This window comes from Myotis brandtii, unplaced genomic scaffold (genome assembly GCF_000412655.1).
Source record: "Myotis brandtii unplaced genomic scaffold, ASM41265v1 scaffold123, whole genome shotgun sequence".
NCBI lineage: Eukaryota > Metazoa > Chordata > Mammalia > Chiroptera > Vespertilionidae > Myotis > Myotis brandtii.
In genome coordinates, this window is record NW_005354291.1 from 17,115,501 (window position 1) to 17,130,903 (window position 15,403).

Genomic DNA, 15,403 nt, shown 5'->3' on the forward strand with positions numbered 1-15,403 from the left:
GAGTGGCTGATGGCAGTTTGCAGGCTGGCCAAGCCCCCCAGTGGGGACCCTCACCCCAGGAGGGTGTGGCCATCCTGGGTGAGTGGCTGATGGCTGTTTGCAGGCTGGCCACAACCCCTTTAGGGTGGGGGTCCCCGCTGGGGTGCCTGGCCAGCCTGGGTGAGGGGCTGGTGGCTGTTTGCAGGCTGGCCACAGCCCCTTCAGTGTGGGGGTCCCCACTGGGGTGCCTGGCCATCCTGGGTGAGGGGCTGAGGACCGTTTGCAGGCTGGCCACAGCTCCTTCAAGGTGGGGGGTCCTGCTGGGGTGCCTGGCCAGTCTGGGTGAAGGGCTGAGGGCCATTTTCAGGCTGGCTAAGCCCCCCAGCGGGGACCCTCACCCCATGAGGGTGTGGCCAGCCTGGGTGAGGGGCTGATGGCTGTTTGCAGGTGGCCACGGCCCCCAGCCATCCAAGCTCCCAGTGGAGGCTGGCTGGAAGCAGGTATCTGGGATTTATTTGTCTTCTATAATTGAAACTTTGTTGCCAAGAGTGGAAGCCACAGCCAGCTCAGTAAGCTTGGCTTCCTCCATCGCCCAGGCAACCAAGCCACTTGCTTGCTCCAGGTCCGTGGCTGCCGGCCGCCATCTTGGTTGTGTTAATTTGCATTTAGTCGCTCTGTTTGGCTGGTGGCGTGGCTTGGGGCGTAGCGAAGGTATGGTCAATTAGCATCTTTGTCTTTTATTAGTGTAGATGTGTCCGTCACCATCCCACTATGATAGCAAGACTCCATTTTTCCTGTCTCATTTCCTTAGGACCCTGCTCTGCCTTCTACGTGGGTTATTGATGAAGGAGAGGCACAGAATCTCAGTAGCAATGGAATCACAGACTAGTAAAAGGAGAGGGTTTGGGTCATTTTTTTTTTTTTAGGATTACAAAAATGTGACTAAAAACAAGGAAGGGAAGTGATAGCTAATATCTTGGAATAATTTAGGATTGTATGTCTATTTTCATAGAAAAATAGTCTGACAAAACTAGGCTCCAATAAGTTAATATGAGTAGATACAGATATTTTTATAAGTTGCAAAGAGATACTCTTCTATGTATGTGTATTGTTAATATAGCATCAATCCTACTTCCAAATAGAAAGGTATTTAAAACCATAGTTTAAATCTTTAACTTATTTTCATTTTTTAATAAAAATTGTTCTTAAAGTTTTACTTTTATTTCAGCATAAGGTTAATCTGTGGCAGTAAACTATACAAACATTTCAAAGCATTTAATTGATAAAATGAAAGTCATCCTTTGAGTCCTGATTTCTACCATTTCTATTATGTAGCACACCACTACTTCATTGACTTCCAGTTGTCAGCCTCAGCGTATCTACAAATATTGATAATAATTTTGCGATCTGAAGAGAAACCAGAGTATATACAAATATTGATAATAATTTTAACAGTATTAATGAAAGGAATAATTTTAACACTGATCTCTTTTGTGTCACCATTCTGTATATTTTACCTGTCCTGCCTTTTCACTGCTTTATTATCATGCAATAATATTAATAGGCAAACCAATTTGAATTAGTTTGTAAGTAAAATTTTATAGAGCACTGTTTTAAATATTTCATCTTTTAGAATTATTGAAAATTTCTGTAGGAAATGTAAGCAAAACCAGCTACTTTAGGCATATTATTCTTAGATGAATACTGTCTGAATTATACTACTAAATTTAAACACTAATCAAGAGCTGCAGTCACAAGCAGCCCTATAGAAGAGTGAAAAGAGAATAAATGCATTTTGGAGTCAAATAGTATTGGTTATTAGTTTCTTTCCCTTGCTAAACCACAAACTCAACTATTATTTACCTTCTTTTGATGAAGGTTTTTCTTCTTTCTAAAATGAAATTAATAATATTTCTCATGGTTTTAATTATTAAAGGAGAAAAAGAATAAAAATTGACTAGTACTATGCCTATCACAAACTCAATATTCAGCAAATTAGCTTCCTTTCTTTCTTTTTTCTCTTCCTTCCTATTTCTATGCCAAAGAAAGACAGGATATTTAATAGCAAGTTAATGAACACTTAAAATCATTTTGTGAATCAAAGGAAGTGTCACTTTTGGGGATAGGATATGACCTTAAAAACATTGCCTAACAGGTATTGCTTTAGACCAGGGGTCCTCAAATTACGGCCCGCGGGCCACATGCAAATACAAATACTGTATTTGTTCCCGTTTTGTTTTTTTACTTCAAAATAAGATATGTGCAGTGTGCATAGGAATTTGTTCATAGTTTTTTTTTAAACTATAGTCCGGCCCTCCAATGGTCTGAGGGACAGTGAACTGGCCCCCTGTTTAAAAAGTTTGAGGACCCCTGCTTTAGACAATATATCTTAGGACTGAGTAGTGGTATAGCCATACATACATACATATTTTATTTGTAGGTGTCCTATATGTACATATGCAAGGGAACATATACTTCCAATAGAAGGGCTCTATAAGGTTGAACCATATGAAATTGCTATTTTTGTTCAACAAAAGTGATAGAATATTGGTAGTTTCATATGTTCAAACTAACAGACAAAATCTCCTTCTTAGAATATGCATCACATAAAGATCGATATTAGGAGGTAATCTTCTATTAGGAATAAGGTCCTATCTTTTTACATAGGCTTAGCATTTATATAATTAACAGCTTTTATAAATCTACTCTTACAGAAACTGTATTAGATATTGTTGTCCTTAATTTACTAATAGTAAACAAATTAAGCAGTTATCTCAAGAAAATTAAAATACAAACATACTTAGTAAGTAAAGCACTAGAGTTTGAACCCAAGTCATTCTGATTTTGTGTTTTTGGAGCCTTTCTTTTTTGTCCCTTCCCCCAAGGAGCTAATATTCTATCAAATAAAAACCTAGTTTTCTGATATATATATACTCCTAAGATTGATTTGAGATGTTGGAATCTTCTCTTCGCTGGAGGAATTTTTTTCTATTATATTTAAAACAGTTTTCTTAATCCATTATAGTTGCCTAATAGAAACTGAAATAAAATTTTTAGTTTATAAATATAGCAGATGTTTCCCCTCTTACTTGCTTTAAGAATGATTTACTTTCTCCCATATAAAGGTCCAGGATGCACTTTTATCAAAAGGAAATCCTTAAGATAGCTGAAAAGAATAGTATGTGCTAATATACAGTTTTTAGTTCTTCCACAAGAAAGTAATGGGTACAACGAGAGCAGGGATAGTGATTGTTTAAAGAGGACATGCGTTTGCTCTTGGGCTTTAATCACTGTAATATCAGATATTGGCAATACAGTGTACTGTTTTCTTCCTTTTGAAACATCACTTTTTACAGTTGGTAAATATAGAGGAAGATCTCAGTGAAAAATCTAAATAGATTAAGTCACAATTTTATAATTAATGCCAGCCTTTTAATTATAAATGCAGCTCACCTCATATATAGATCAAAAACTTAGTTCTTTTATTGTAGTTCTTCTAAACGTCAGAAGTACTGCATTTGAGTTCTTCTATACAGTTTTCAGAGTTGTTTATATTCTGGCCTATTCATTTGTATCAATGCTATTTTCCATGATTATACTGAAGTTTTATTCAACCCAGTCCTTCTGTCTTTCCTCTACTTAGAGTGTTCCTCATAGATAGCAGCTGCTCCAAATGCTACATTTCAGCGTTCTGTTTAATTATACTTTTTGGACAGTCTTCTCTAATTTTCTAACCAACACCCTTTTTTCTCATACTTAATTAGAAATCTTGTGATCTTTAATTTTTTAATGTATATTAATCCCATCTAATGGGATATGCAGCCATCTACTTAAAAATTAACCCAAAGTTACTTTTTAATACTTCTTTTTTGTTAAAAAGTGGAAAGCCATTTTCAACATTCCCCAGGAATGTTCACTCCCACACACATACTGCAGTCTTTGGGCCTGCAACCCATTTGTGAATTGGCAAATGATACCTTTCCAAATCAGAAAAAAATACTAGATTTGGGCATCTCAAAAAATAATAAACATAAATTTAAATTTTTTTTTCCTAATTTGACTGTTATTTATGCACTTGTATTGAGCCAGTATGCTAGGCCTCTATGGCAACATTCTACGATGGTTGCCAAGAGGACAGGCCTTGGCTCATGTGTGTCAAGACAGACGAGATGCAGCATCTTCTGACTGCTGTATGAGGCATGTTGCACAGCCTGTGTTGTCAGTTCAAGTCCTAGTTGAATGATTGACCAGAAGTCCTTAATAAAATGCAAACTTCCTATTTTTAAAATATTACTCAAATAAAATTTTACTACATAGCTTCATTTTCTCCCTGTCTGTTTTGTTCTTGTAAATTAATATTGCCTACTTGATCATAAAGAAATATGATCAAATGTATTTCCTGCATTTTTAAAAATTAATGCAGAATGCTGACCATAAAGTGTATGCCTTCTCCATAGAGAAAGGGATTTGTTTGGAGGATTTTAATTTGGGCAGAAACACGAGTTATTTAGCAAGGAATGGCATTGATACCTAGATGGATCAATGAGAAGGCAGTAGATCACTTATTTTTATACACACGTACATTGGACTGGGCACACACATGCTTGTATGTGCATGGAAGGGTGCCCTAGAAACTGGTGGTAGCCCTAAAATGGCCTAGAGTAGGAATAAAAAGTAGGCTGTTCATGCACATTTTTTTTTTTTACTCTTTAAAAATTATACTTGACTTTTTATCTGTATCCCTTTATACTTTTATTTTTTATTAGTTCAGTGTTTAGTTAAAAAGTAATATTTTCATGATTTAATAGTTCCAAAGGTGTAAAATGAAACTAATTTGCCCTAAATCAAAATTAAATGAGATAAAATAGTATATATTTAAGCCATTTTTCTTTGGGGTTGGTAATGAGAAGGTCCTTCAAAGTCAACACTTAGATCTGAATACTATTTTAAATTTTAAGTCAACCTTTTAAAACCATCATGCTAGAACTTTCATTGGCTATGTTTTTGGTTTTTTTTTAGAAACTTCCTAGTTTATTTTCTTCGATTTTCTTCTTTTTATTACATTGTCTTCCCATTTTATACTTACTACAAATTGCCTATTCAAATTTAATCTCTTAGCTTGGGGAAATGAATCCTGTTTTCTGATTTATTGATTTAGAGTAATCAACTTTATTCTTCATTTGCTTGCTTGCTGATTGGATCATGTAAGTCCCTCTGGGAAGTTTTAACAATTTGTGTTATATTTTAGGTGATTAGTAATCTTCAACTCTATTATATTACTTAGCATTTATCAAGAATGCTAGTGCCCGGCTGGTGTGGCTCAGTGATTGAGTATTGACCTATGAACCAGGTGGTGATAGTTCGATTCCCAGTCAGGGCACATGCCCGAATTTCGGGCTCTATCCCTAGTAGGGGGTGTGCAGAAGGCAGCCGATCAGTGATTCTCTCTCTTCTTTGATGTTTCTCTCTCTCTATCTCCCTCTCCCTTCTGCTCTAAAATCAATAAAAATATGTATTTTTAAAAAGATGATATTCTTTATTAACCAATAAGCAATAAGTTTTGACTTCCTATTAGAATTTTTATGGCTGTTATATTCAGTGAATATGTTATATTCAGTGAATGTTAACTGGAAAATTTGGAACATACAATCTTTATTTCATGCAGAGTGGTGAAATGGGACTTGCCCTGTAAGGTAAATTAAATCATAATTACATCCCACCTTGTCCCCAAATTACTTAATTGACTAAGAAATTAAAAGGTAGGAAGGCTTCTATTACTTCTACAGATATTTGGTAAGCTATAATTGAGAAGCAAATTGAAGTATTAGATATGACAAACAAAGTACATAATAGGAAATGTGTAACCAATACTATGTACGTAACACTCTAAATGTATTTTCCTGCATATTTTCTACACCAGCCTCCAACATCAAATAACTTTATCAATTTAGAATTCATTAAGGTTTCAAGGAAGTGAAGTGATGCAATTCCTCCATAATGCTTTAAGTGCTTTACTACTAGATAATTAAGAGGTATGAAACTTTAATACCCATTTGTGGTTTTCTGATTTGTAGGTGTAACAAGTAATACTATTCAACCTACTCCACAAACTATTCCGGCCATTGATCCTGCACTTTTCAATACAGTTTCCCAGGGTAAGTCAGCTGAGTGTTTTATAAGTTATAATGTGTCTTTTGTTTGGGGGTGTTGTTTTGTAATTTTACCTTAGGAGTGTCCAGGTAATTTGAAACACATTTCTTTGAGTGCCATGTTCACTAGATTCTCTAGTGAATCAAGATTGTTTCATATTATCAAAAATACCTAAATCTCAAGGCATTTTATTTTTTTTTTTACAGTTCCTTTTTTTTATACTGTATAAATGTAGTGGCACAAACATGTAGCCAAAGATATCATGGAAGCTAAGATTAGTTTAGTTCAAGATTGCCATGTGTTGCCCTGGCCCGGTGGCTTGGTTGGAGCATCATCCTGTACACCAAAAGGTTGTGGGTTCGATTTCTGGTCAGGGCACATACCTGGTTACAGGTTTGATCCCAGGTCTGGGCAGGTATGCGAGGCAACCGATCAGTGTTTCTCTCACATCGATGTCTCTCTCTCTCTCTCTCTGCTCCCTCCCTTCCTACTTTCACTTTCTGTAAAAATCAACCTCCCTCCCTCCTTCCCTCCCTCCCTCTCCTTTCTCTCTCTAAAAGTCAATAAAAACATATCCTCAGGCAAGATTAAACATTTTTTTAAAAAAGATTGCCATGTGTTATGATTATGATATTTCTCATCTGTACTGAGTGATCAGATTATCTAGGATGAGAAGCTAATTTAAAATAAAAATCTCTGAGGATAATTATTTTGATTGGTTGTTTCATAGGCTAGGTCAGTGGTCAGCAAACTCATTAGTCAACAGAGCCAAATATCAACAGTACAACGATTGAAATTTCTTTTGAGAGCCAAATTTTTTAAACTTAAACTATATAGGTAGGTACACTGTTATTAATTTAATTAGGGTACTCCTAAGGCTTAGGAAGAGCCACACTCAAGGGGCCAAAGAGCCACATGTGGCTCGCGAGCCGCAGTTTGCCGACCACGGGGCTAGGTGATTTATTTGTTGATTTTTTAAATTTTATTGTTTAAAGTATTACAAATAGTAGTACATATGTCTCCTTTTTTTTCCCCATTGACCTTCCCCCGACCTCCCCTACCCGCTGGCACATGCCTTCACTGTTTGTTGATTTTAATCTTTGCTACTTATGCATTTCTGTTATTTCCCCCCAGTCCATGGTGGTGTTTTTGTTTTGTTTTATTATAATTTCTTTTTATTTATTTATGTATTTATAATTTATCATTGTTGAAAGTATTATAGATGTCCCTTTTTTTTTTTCCTCACTGACTCCCTCCACTGAGCTTCCACCCCTCCCTAGGCCTTCACCACATCATTGTCTGTCCATGGGTTATACATATATGCACCTTCCCTCTGAAATTTATCATTTTCTTTTGGTCTTTCTCATTCAGTTATTGTCATATGTCTGATGGGATTTAGTCCTCTTTATTTAGAATGAAAACCTTGCTCTACTATTGTTAATTATATTACTGAGTTTGAGTTTGTGTTTCCCCTGATACTATGTCTGCAGGTCTGTTTCCTGCATGATTTTTTGATTCTCCTAGTATGAATGGAAACTGGCCATTAAGCTACCTGCCTCTAAGTTGTGGAACTAGAAGAGCTTTATTTAGAAGGGCGATGGGAGGGGGTGACACATCTACCATGCTGGTATCATGAACATAACATGAATTGATTACATTGTGTTCCTCTAATTCTGCATTCATTTGGTTTACTAGTATGATATCAAAAAGATTTATTTATAGTTGGTTCAGAATTTAATGAAAGTTAGGGGACATGAGAGGTTGGAGCACAGTGCACTCTCTACTGAAGGTAATGGTGTCTCCAAGCACTGAAGACTGTGTTGGTGACTATGCATTTAAATAGATGCAAAAATATTTTAAAGATTTATAAGCTATAATGTTATTGAAAACAGAGAATGACTTTTATGTGCTGTTGGTGGAACTATAAATTGGTAAAGCTTTTCTCATTAGCATTATGTCAGTATCAGAATGGCAAATATAATTTTTTGACCTAGCTATTATACTTTTAAGAATCTATTTTTAAAATATACTTAGATGTGAGCATAAAATGTATTTACAGAAATATTTATGTCAGCATCATTTATAGTAACAGAAAATAATCTTAAATGCTTATTAATGGAAAAGTAGTCATTTATGATCTATTCTATACTAACGAATACTGTGCACATATGAAAAAAGGATGTGATTGGGATCACATCATCAGTCACATTCTTTTTTTTAATATGTGCACACCCAAGTGTCCATCAGTAGATGAGTGGGTAAAAAAGCCGTGGTACATTTACATAGTGGAATACTACTATGCCGTAAAAAAGGAAGAAACTTTTACCCTTTGTGACAGCATGGATGGTCTTGGAGAACATTATGCTGTGAAATAAGCCAGTCAGAGAAAGAAAAGTAACATATGATTTCACTAAATATGTGGAATTTCACAAGAAAACTGAACTACCAAGCAAAATAGTGATGGACTCATATAGAGCAGACAGACAGCTCTAATGGGGAGGGAAGGATGGAGTGTGGAAGGGTTGAGCAAAAAAAAAGAGAAGTCAAGGACATGGACAACTGTGTGGTTGATGGGGGGGGGGGGGGGGGGGGAGGTGGAAGAGTACATAGAGAGGATAAATGGTGATGGAAAAAATAAATAAGAATGTGATAACTCTCATGTGAAAAGATCTAGACACAGTAAGTAAGAATTCAAGTTGCAGAACATTATATAGTATGGCCCTGTTTAGGAAACAACAACAAAAAAGTTTAAAACAAAACTATATCCTCCTATGTGTACATATGTGTTTAAATGCATAGGAAAAGCCTAGAGAATTCAAAAAAATAAATAATGGTTTCATAACCACCATATCTATCACTATCACTTCTAATACTTTTAATACCCCCTTCCTGTTACATTTTTCTCTTTAGTGTTTAGTACTTATTGCCTTTTAATACACACATAATATGTGTGCATTAGTATTATTATATTTTAAATGTTTTTGTAATGAATTTTTGGCTATCTCTGGAGAGGAGAATGGAATTGGAAAGGGTATTTGAGGCACAGTATTTACTTTTTTACTTTGTGTACCTCTCTCTATATAGTATTAGAATATGAATAACAACTTATAAATTTTTTTGAGAATAGAATATCTAAAAGGTATTTGCATAGTACCTGATGTAACAAACCTCTACCTTTAATAATTGCTACTGTTGTTGCCATTAATAAGTGGCATGTTTTGGCAGTGCCTGGATAGAAGATAGCACAGTATTATGCTTTACAGTTACCTCCAAGATTTACTGCAGGTCAGAGGGTTCCCCTCCGGTTCTGCCTGTGCATCCATTGAGTCAGGGAATAATAGAGTATATTAGGATCAAATAAATTATCCAGGGTTCTTGACATGAATTTCTAGAACTACCTGGTTAAATAGGAAAGAATCCCTAAAGACTCATTTTGGAAATATTTACAATTAAGTTTTATTCCTTGGAAACTTGATAATTCAGCCTTGGAAATGGATGCTTATGCCAACTGAGCATGCCGGGACTTCTCTTTATACCAAATAATGTTGCCTTTGATTCCGTGCTGACCGAGGCTCTCTTTCCACTCTAATAGGGAACTTGATGGATAGCTCTAGCTGTCTTCTGTGTCTGTTCTTGTCCTGCCCTGTGAAGGAGAATCAGGTCTGTGGTTCAGACAGTCTTGTCTGAAGCCATCGGGAACCTAAAAGCACATATTTCAGAAAAGAGATATTATGTTAAACAACCTCTCTAATCCTCTAAACAACTTTTAGGGCCACAATATTCTCTCTGTCTGGTTCTGACTATGGGCTCTGGCAAATTTTAATGATAGGAAAAGACAACTTTTATTTTGGTACATTAAGCAGTATTTACTATTTTTCATATAAAATCAAATAAAATGAAATTGAACTGTTTTTCCTTTCTATGTCTTTTCCACTTCCTCTATTTAGGTTTTAAATGCTAATTTAGAAGAGTCATAATTAAGAGACAGATTTTATTTTTATTTAAAATTTTAATTAAAATGTTTTATTTAATGACTTACATATTATTTTTTTTAAATATGGGAAAGCCTAAACTGTTACGAAATACCAGGAGTAACTATTTGAAATGGCTTAATAAGTTATTTATACTTCTGATTGTTGAAAATAAATTACATGTCTGTCTAAGTCTATAACTTATATTTTGTATCTAAATCATAAGTTGGTTATTATCTAGTTATTTTTTGAGTTACAAATTTTTCATACATATCTATTATATTTATTTCATATATATAATTATATTTTTGTTAAAATACTTTCATTCATATTTTATAAATATTGAAATATTTATTTTATAAGAAAAGTAAATACTTTTTGTTTTAAAATAGTTTTATCATTGGTGGATAAGATTAGTTTATAAACCTAAAATAGTAACTGAATTCTTGCCACTATACACATTTTATCTGATTAATAAATAAGTGATATGTCAGCAAAACAGTGCTAAAGCTAATGCTGTAAAAATAAGATTAGTCCTGAGCATTAGGGCTTTCTTCCAGCAAATCCAGTAAATTCTGGGTGGATGCCTTATATTTTTAAAGATTGCCCTGAGATAGGAGTATAGGATATTAAAACACAGAATGAGCAGAGTTATAGTAAACTTAATTTTTAAAGGTGTCTCACTTACCTAGAAAGTATGTATATCTCAGTTACTAGAGCCTCTTAATATATGTTGAAAAACCATTAAAGAATCTGGTAGGTATTTTCAAGCAAAAAACTGAGGCATGCCTGACCAAATTATCTAAGGAACTGCAGGATAATAATTATTTAGGTTTAGTGGGTAACAAAATATATTATGTTTATTATAGTCTGCCCCTAGCCTTCTGATCAGTTCTCCTAGAATCCTCATAACATTTCTAAGGAAAAGGGTATTTATTTCAAAAGACAAAGTATTTAATTTTATCTTTAGAAATATATATTCAGGTATATTCAAATCCTAGATTGAATGAAATGTTTTTAGTATGGTTAATTTACCCAAATTATTAGGTTGGGCTCTACACATATCAATCACACATGTAAGTGGAAAACTTGCTGAGAAAATACATTTTGGAGAAATAAATTGTAAGGGTGGTTTACATGCTAAGTTGTGTAGTTTAATTATATAAAACTTATGTTAAACCTTAGAGGTTTTTGTATGGGTGGCACAAAAAGATAAATTTTTGTTTATGTTTAAAGGAAAGTTAAAAAACTTATGTAAAATTTTCACATAAAGTTTGTTATTCCTGTCTCTTTAAATTGAGGGTTAGATTTCCAGTTCAAATGAGGGTTGAATGGTTTAGTCTGTGTGTATTGTTCCATGAAAAGAGAGGCAGAGTGATTCTAGCATAATCACCAAACCTGCTACCCTTGTTTCACAGAGTATAATTTTTTATAATTAATTTTCCAAAATATAAAGAATTCTAGTTTATTACTTCTGAAAGGAAAATCTTGCTCAAGTAAGTTATTATGTATTGGTATATATGTGCTTTATATTAGTAATAAAAAAATAATAGCATGAGAAAATTTATTTAAAAACAACTGGGATTGAAAAAATCCTTCTATATTTTCTCTAATCTTGAATTTGTTCCTAGCCTGAACAGAACACTTTTTATATTCTTATAAATATCTTAATTATTCTTTTCTTCTAGGGGATATCTGTCTAACACCCGAGGACTTTGCTAGAGCTCAGAAATACTGCAAATATGCTGGCAGTGCTTTGCAATACGAAGATGTCAGCACTGCTGTGCAGAATCTGCAGAAGGCCCTCAAGTTACTGACTACAGGCAGAGAATAAAGCCTTTGTATGGCAGATCCATGCATTTTTGGCTTAAAGAACTAACAGCCCATTAGTCTCTATCTTCCGCCTATCAGGAGCACAGTTTTAAGGAAGACTTCAGTTCCATTGACTATAACAATGAAATCTGTGTCTGTGTATCAGATTCTGTTGAAGCATTCGTCAGCGGCCTCAACCAGTTTTTATTGCCCATTTAGTGGATCCAATAATCTTGGTGTATCGGGTTGATGTTAGCAAGATCCTAAAAATGCCCATTGAACTCTGCATCAAAAATGAAAATACAGTTCTAAAAAAATTATTGGGAATAAGCTTTGTACCTTAATTTACATGATTTAAAGAATATTTTAATTTCTAATTTGAACAAACAGAGCATAGTACTTTGCTATAAAATTTTAATTTTAATAAAGATGGCAGAACATTCCAGATTAGAAATCATGCTTTTTGTTTTCCTCAAAACTTATAAAACAGATACGAACATCCTAAACTGTTAGGTTAATCTGAAAGAGATTATGTTCAAAATTCAATTTATATTCATGTTATAACTACATTAAAAGTTTAAATTTTCATGGAAAAGAAGTAAGATGGGGTAGAATCACTTTTAGACAAGAAGGATGTTGGCTTCCCAACTGCTTTTCCTTATCCATTGAAGCTTAAGGTGAATTGGTATTTGCTTCCTAGGCAGCTTGACTGCATGTATTAGAGAATGAAAAAACAGTTTTAGTAATGCCTGGAAACCTGGTGCTTTAAGTTAGGATTCTCCTCTGCTGCTATGGAATGGTTCTCTAGAGTGTATAGCTATGAATGATGCAGAAGTTTATAAGAAATTAGATTTTCAGTTGTTAGGTTTATAAGTTTTATGGGGAATTTTGGATTTAATGTGTCACCTGCATTTGTGCTGTGTAAGAAATAAATGCAAGGATTCTTTTCACTAGTTCAGTTTACTACAGAGCCAAATGTCTGTTTTAATTTGCATGCTAGAATTGTCATTTTTAAGTCATTATTTTTAGTTACAGGAATATGATATTTCTGTAGTAAGACACAATTTTCTTTAAAAGAGAGAGATAAATTTGGTAAACTTACCTATAACGTATCTGGTCCATTTATTCCACTAAGATTGAAATACTTTAACATATGGGTCAGCAAACTATGGTCCATGACTTGGCCATCTGTTGTTCAAATAAAGTTTTATTGAATCAAAACCGTACCCATTCATTTGTTTTATCTGTGGTTGTCTCCACGACTGCAGAATTGTATTTCCTACAAGTCTAAAATATTTACTATTTGGCCCCCTAAGATAAAGTTTGCTGACTCCTGATCTCATAGTCTATCTGAAAGAAAATGAATTATTAACTCCTAATCATTTGTGTCTTTCAGTTTTTCTTTGCATCATTGTAATGCTGTGGTATAGGTGTGATAGAATGAGTATTCAGACAGAATAAACTGTTCTAAATTATTGAAAAAACAAGCCCCAAATAACATGCCTCATGATTAATGCTCATATCTTTCACAAATAAAGTCCTACAGCAGTTTGTAGGATTCAACATTTATATCTAGAAATCCAGTGCTCTGATATACTTTTTTAGAACTTTATTGCAGTAGAAAAGTGGCTATAATGATTATTAGTGCTTAAAAGAGATAAAAATTTTAATTCAAATCTTAACATGTATGGACACAAGAAAAGAAAAAAACTGTCACCTCTTATTTCACACTCTATTTTGTTGTTCCCAGTTGGGAGAAGAAGGAGGGAAGAAGACAGTGTGGGAACCCTGGGGCCTCCTGATAAGTGGGCTGTGGTCTGACAGCCCTTATCTCTAAGATGGAAGCAACACCACCAGGCACCTCAGAGTTTGTTAGGAGAGCTGAATGAGAGAGTATACATCAAGTAGTCCGCACATAGTAGCAATCTACACATGTTCATTGTTGTTAACATTAATGTTATATTAAGTAATAGAAATTGTCAATAATAATTTATATCCTGAATTTCAGGAGATCCCAGTTGTCTCTGTGGCCTATTGCCTAAAAATGCTTTCTTGTATGGGGATTAAATTATAAAGATTTTTTAACTTTGTACTTCTTCCTATAAAATCTAAGACGAAGTTAGAAATTTACTAATGTAACACTAGGATGGAAATTTCCAGTTAGTCATTCAACGTGTATTTATTGAGCAGCTACTTTGTACCTGATAATTATCTTTTGCATGAAGAAATTGCTGAAAACAAGAGGAACAAAAAACTGCCTCATAGACTTTATATTTGAATGAGAGGTAACAAATTAAATAAAAAGTATATCACGTATTCAACCAGTGGTTTTCAAAGGGTAATTGTTAGAAATGCAAATCTCAGTTCCTACCTGCCCCCAGTCCCACCCTATCAGAAACTCTAAGGGTGGGGCCTACCTTTTTGAGTTTTAAGAAACAGAAGAGATCAACCAATGAACTACTATGCATATATGCATAACCCATGGACTTGGACAATGGGGTGGTGAGGGGTTGGGGAGGATGGGAGCAGGCTGAAAGAGGTTAATGGGGGAAAAAAGAGGACCTATGTAATACTTCCAACAATAAAAATTAAAAAAACAAAAAACGCTTCAGGTAGTCTGGCAGTCCCTGAAATTGAGCACTGCCCAAGTCAGAAACATTGAGAGTCTGAGAGAAGACAGATTCCCCTGAAACTGATCCTCAAAGTGTGGGCCCTGGACCCCCAGCATCAGCATCACCTAGGAACTGGATTGGTGATAAATACTATGGAGAAAACTAGAATATAGGATAGGAAACACTTAGGTGTGTATAGGTGTACATATTTACATAGGAGAGGCTCACTGAAGGACATTTTATTTTTGTTTTTCTTTTAAAATTTATCTTTATTGTTGAAAGTATTACAGATGTCCCTTTTTTTAATCCCACTAACCCCCTACACCCCCATACACTCCCCAGGCCTTCACCACACTATTGTCTGTGTCCATGGGTTATGCATATAGATTATTTGGTTAATCTCTCCACCCCAGCTTTCCCTCTGAGATTCGTGAAGGGCATTTGAAGGAAAGAAGGACAAAGATGGTCTTGGCAGAGAAGTAGACAAGAGAAGGGGTCAGAGGGTATAAGTGGGAAGACTTGTGAACGTGCTAGAAGGCTTAGGACCATATGCTTTTACTTTCAGCAAGATGGGGAGCTACTAAGAGGTTTTGAACAGAAGAGTATCTGATGTGACAACTTTTAAGAGCATCATATTGACTACTGTGGGAGCCCAGTTAAGAGTAGTGCTGTAATTACAGTTGAGATATTCTGATGGCTTAGGTCACGAGTAGCAGTGGAGGTAATAAGCTGTAATTGGTTTCTGGATATATTTTTTTTTTAAGTAGAACCACAATATTTCTGATAAACTGGATCTGAGAAATGAGCTTCGGAGGAGAGAAGCTTGAGGACCAAGTTTTAACCTGAACACCTGGCAGGAATGAGCAGTCATTAGTTGAA

The 15,403-nt window shown here is 34.9% G+C and overlaps 1 protein-coding gene across 3 annotated transcripts in view; it reads left to right on the top strand.

The window, feature by feature from the left end:
* VTA1 (vesicle (multivesicular body) trafficking 1) overlaps positions 1-13,997 on the top strand; it is a 49,043-nt gene extending 35,046 nt beyond the window's left edge. For all 3 annotated transcript variants that reach the window (XM_005859071.2, XM_014533879.1, XM_014533880.1), the window contains exons 7-8: positions 6,054-6,134; positions 11,789-13,997. In XM_005859071.2, the coding sequence (XP_005859133.1) occupies positions 6,054-6,134; positions 11,789-11,934 (227 nt within the window). In that variant the 3' untranslated portion in view covers positions 11,935-13,997. The remainder of the gene's footprint in view (positions 1-6,053; positions 6,135-11,788) is intronic.
* The last annotated feature ends 1,406 nt before the right edge of the window (positions 13,998-15,403 follow it).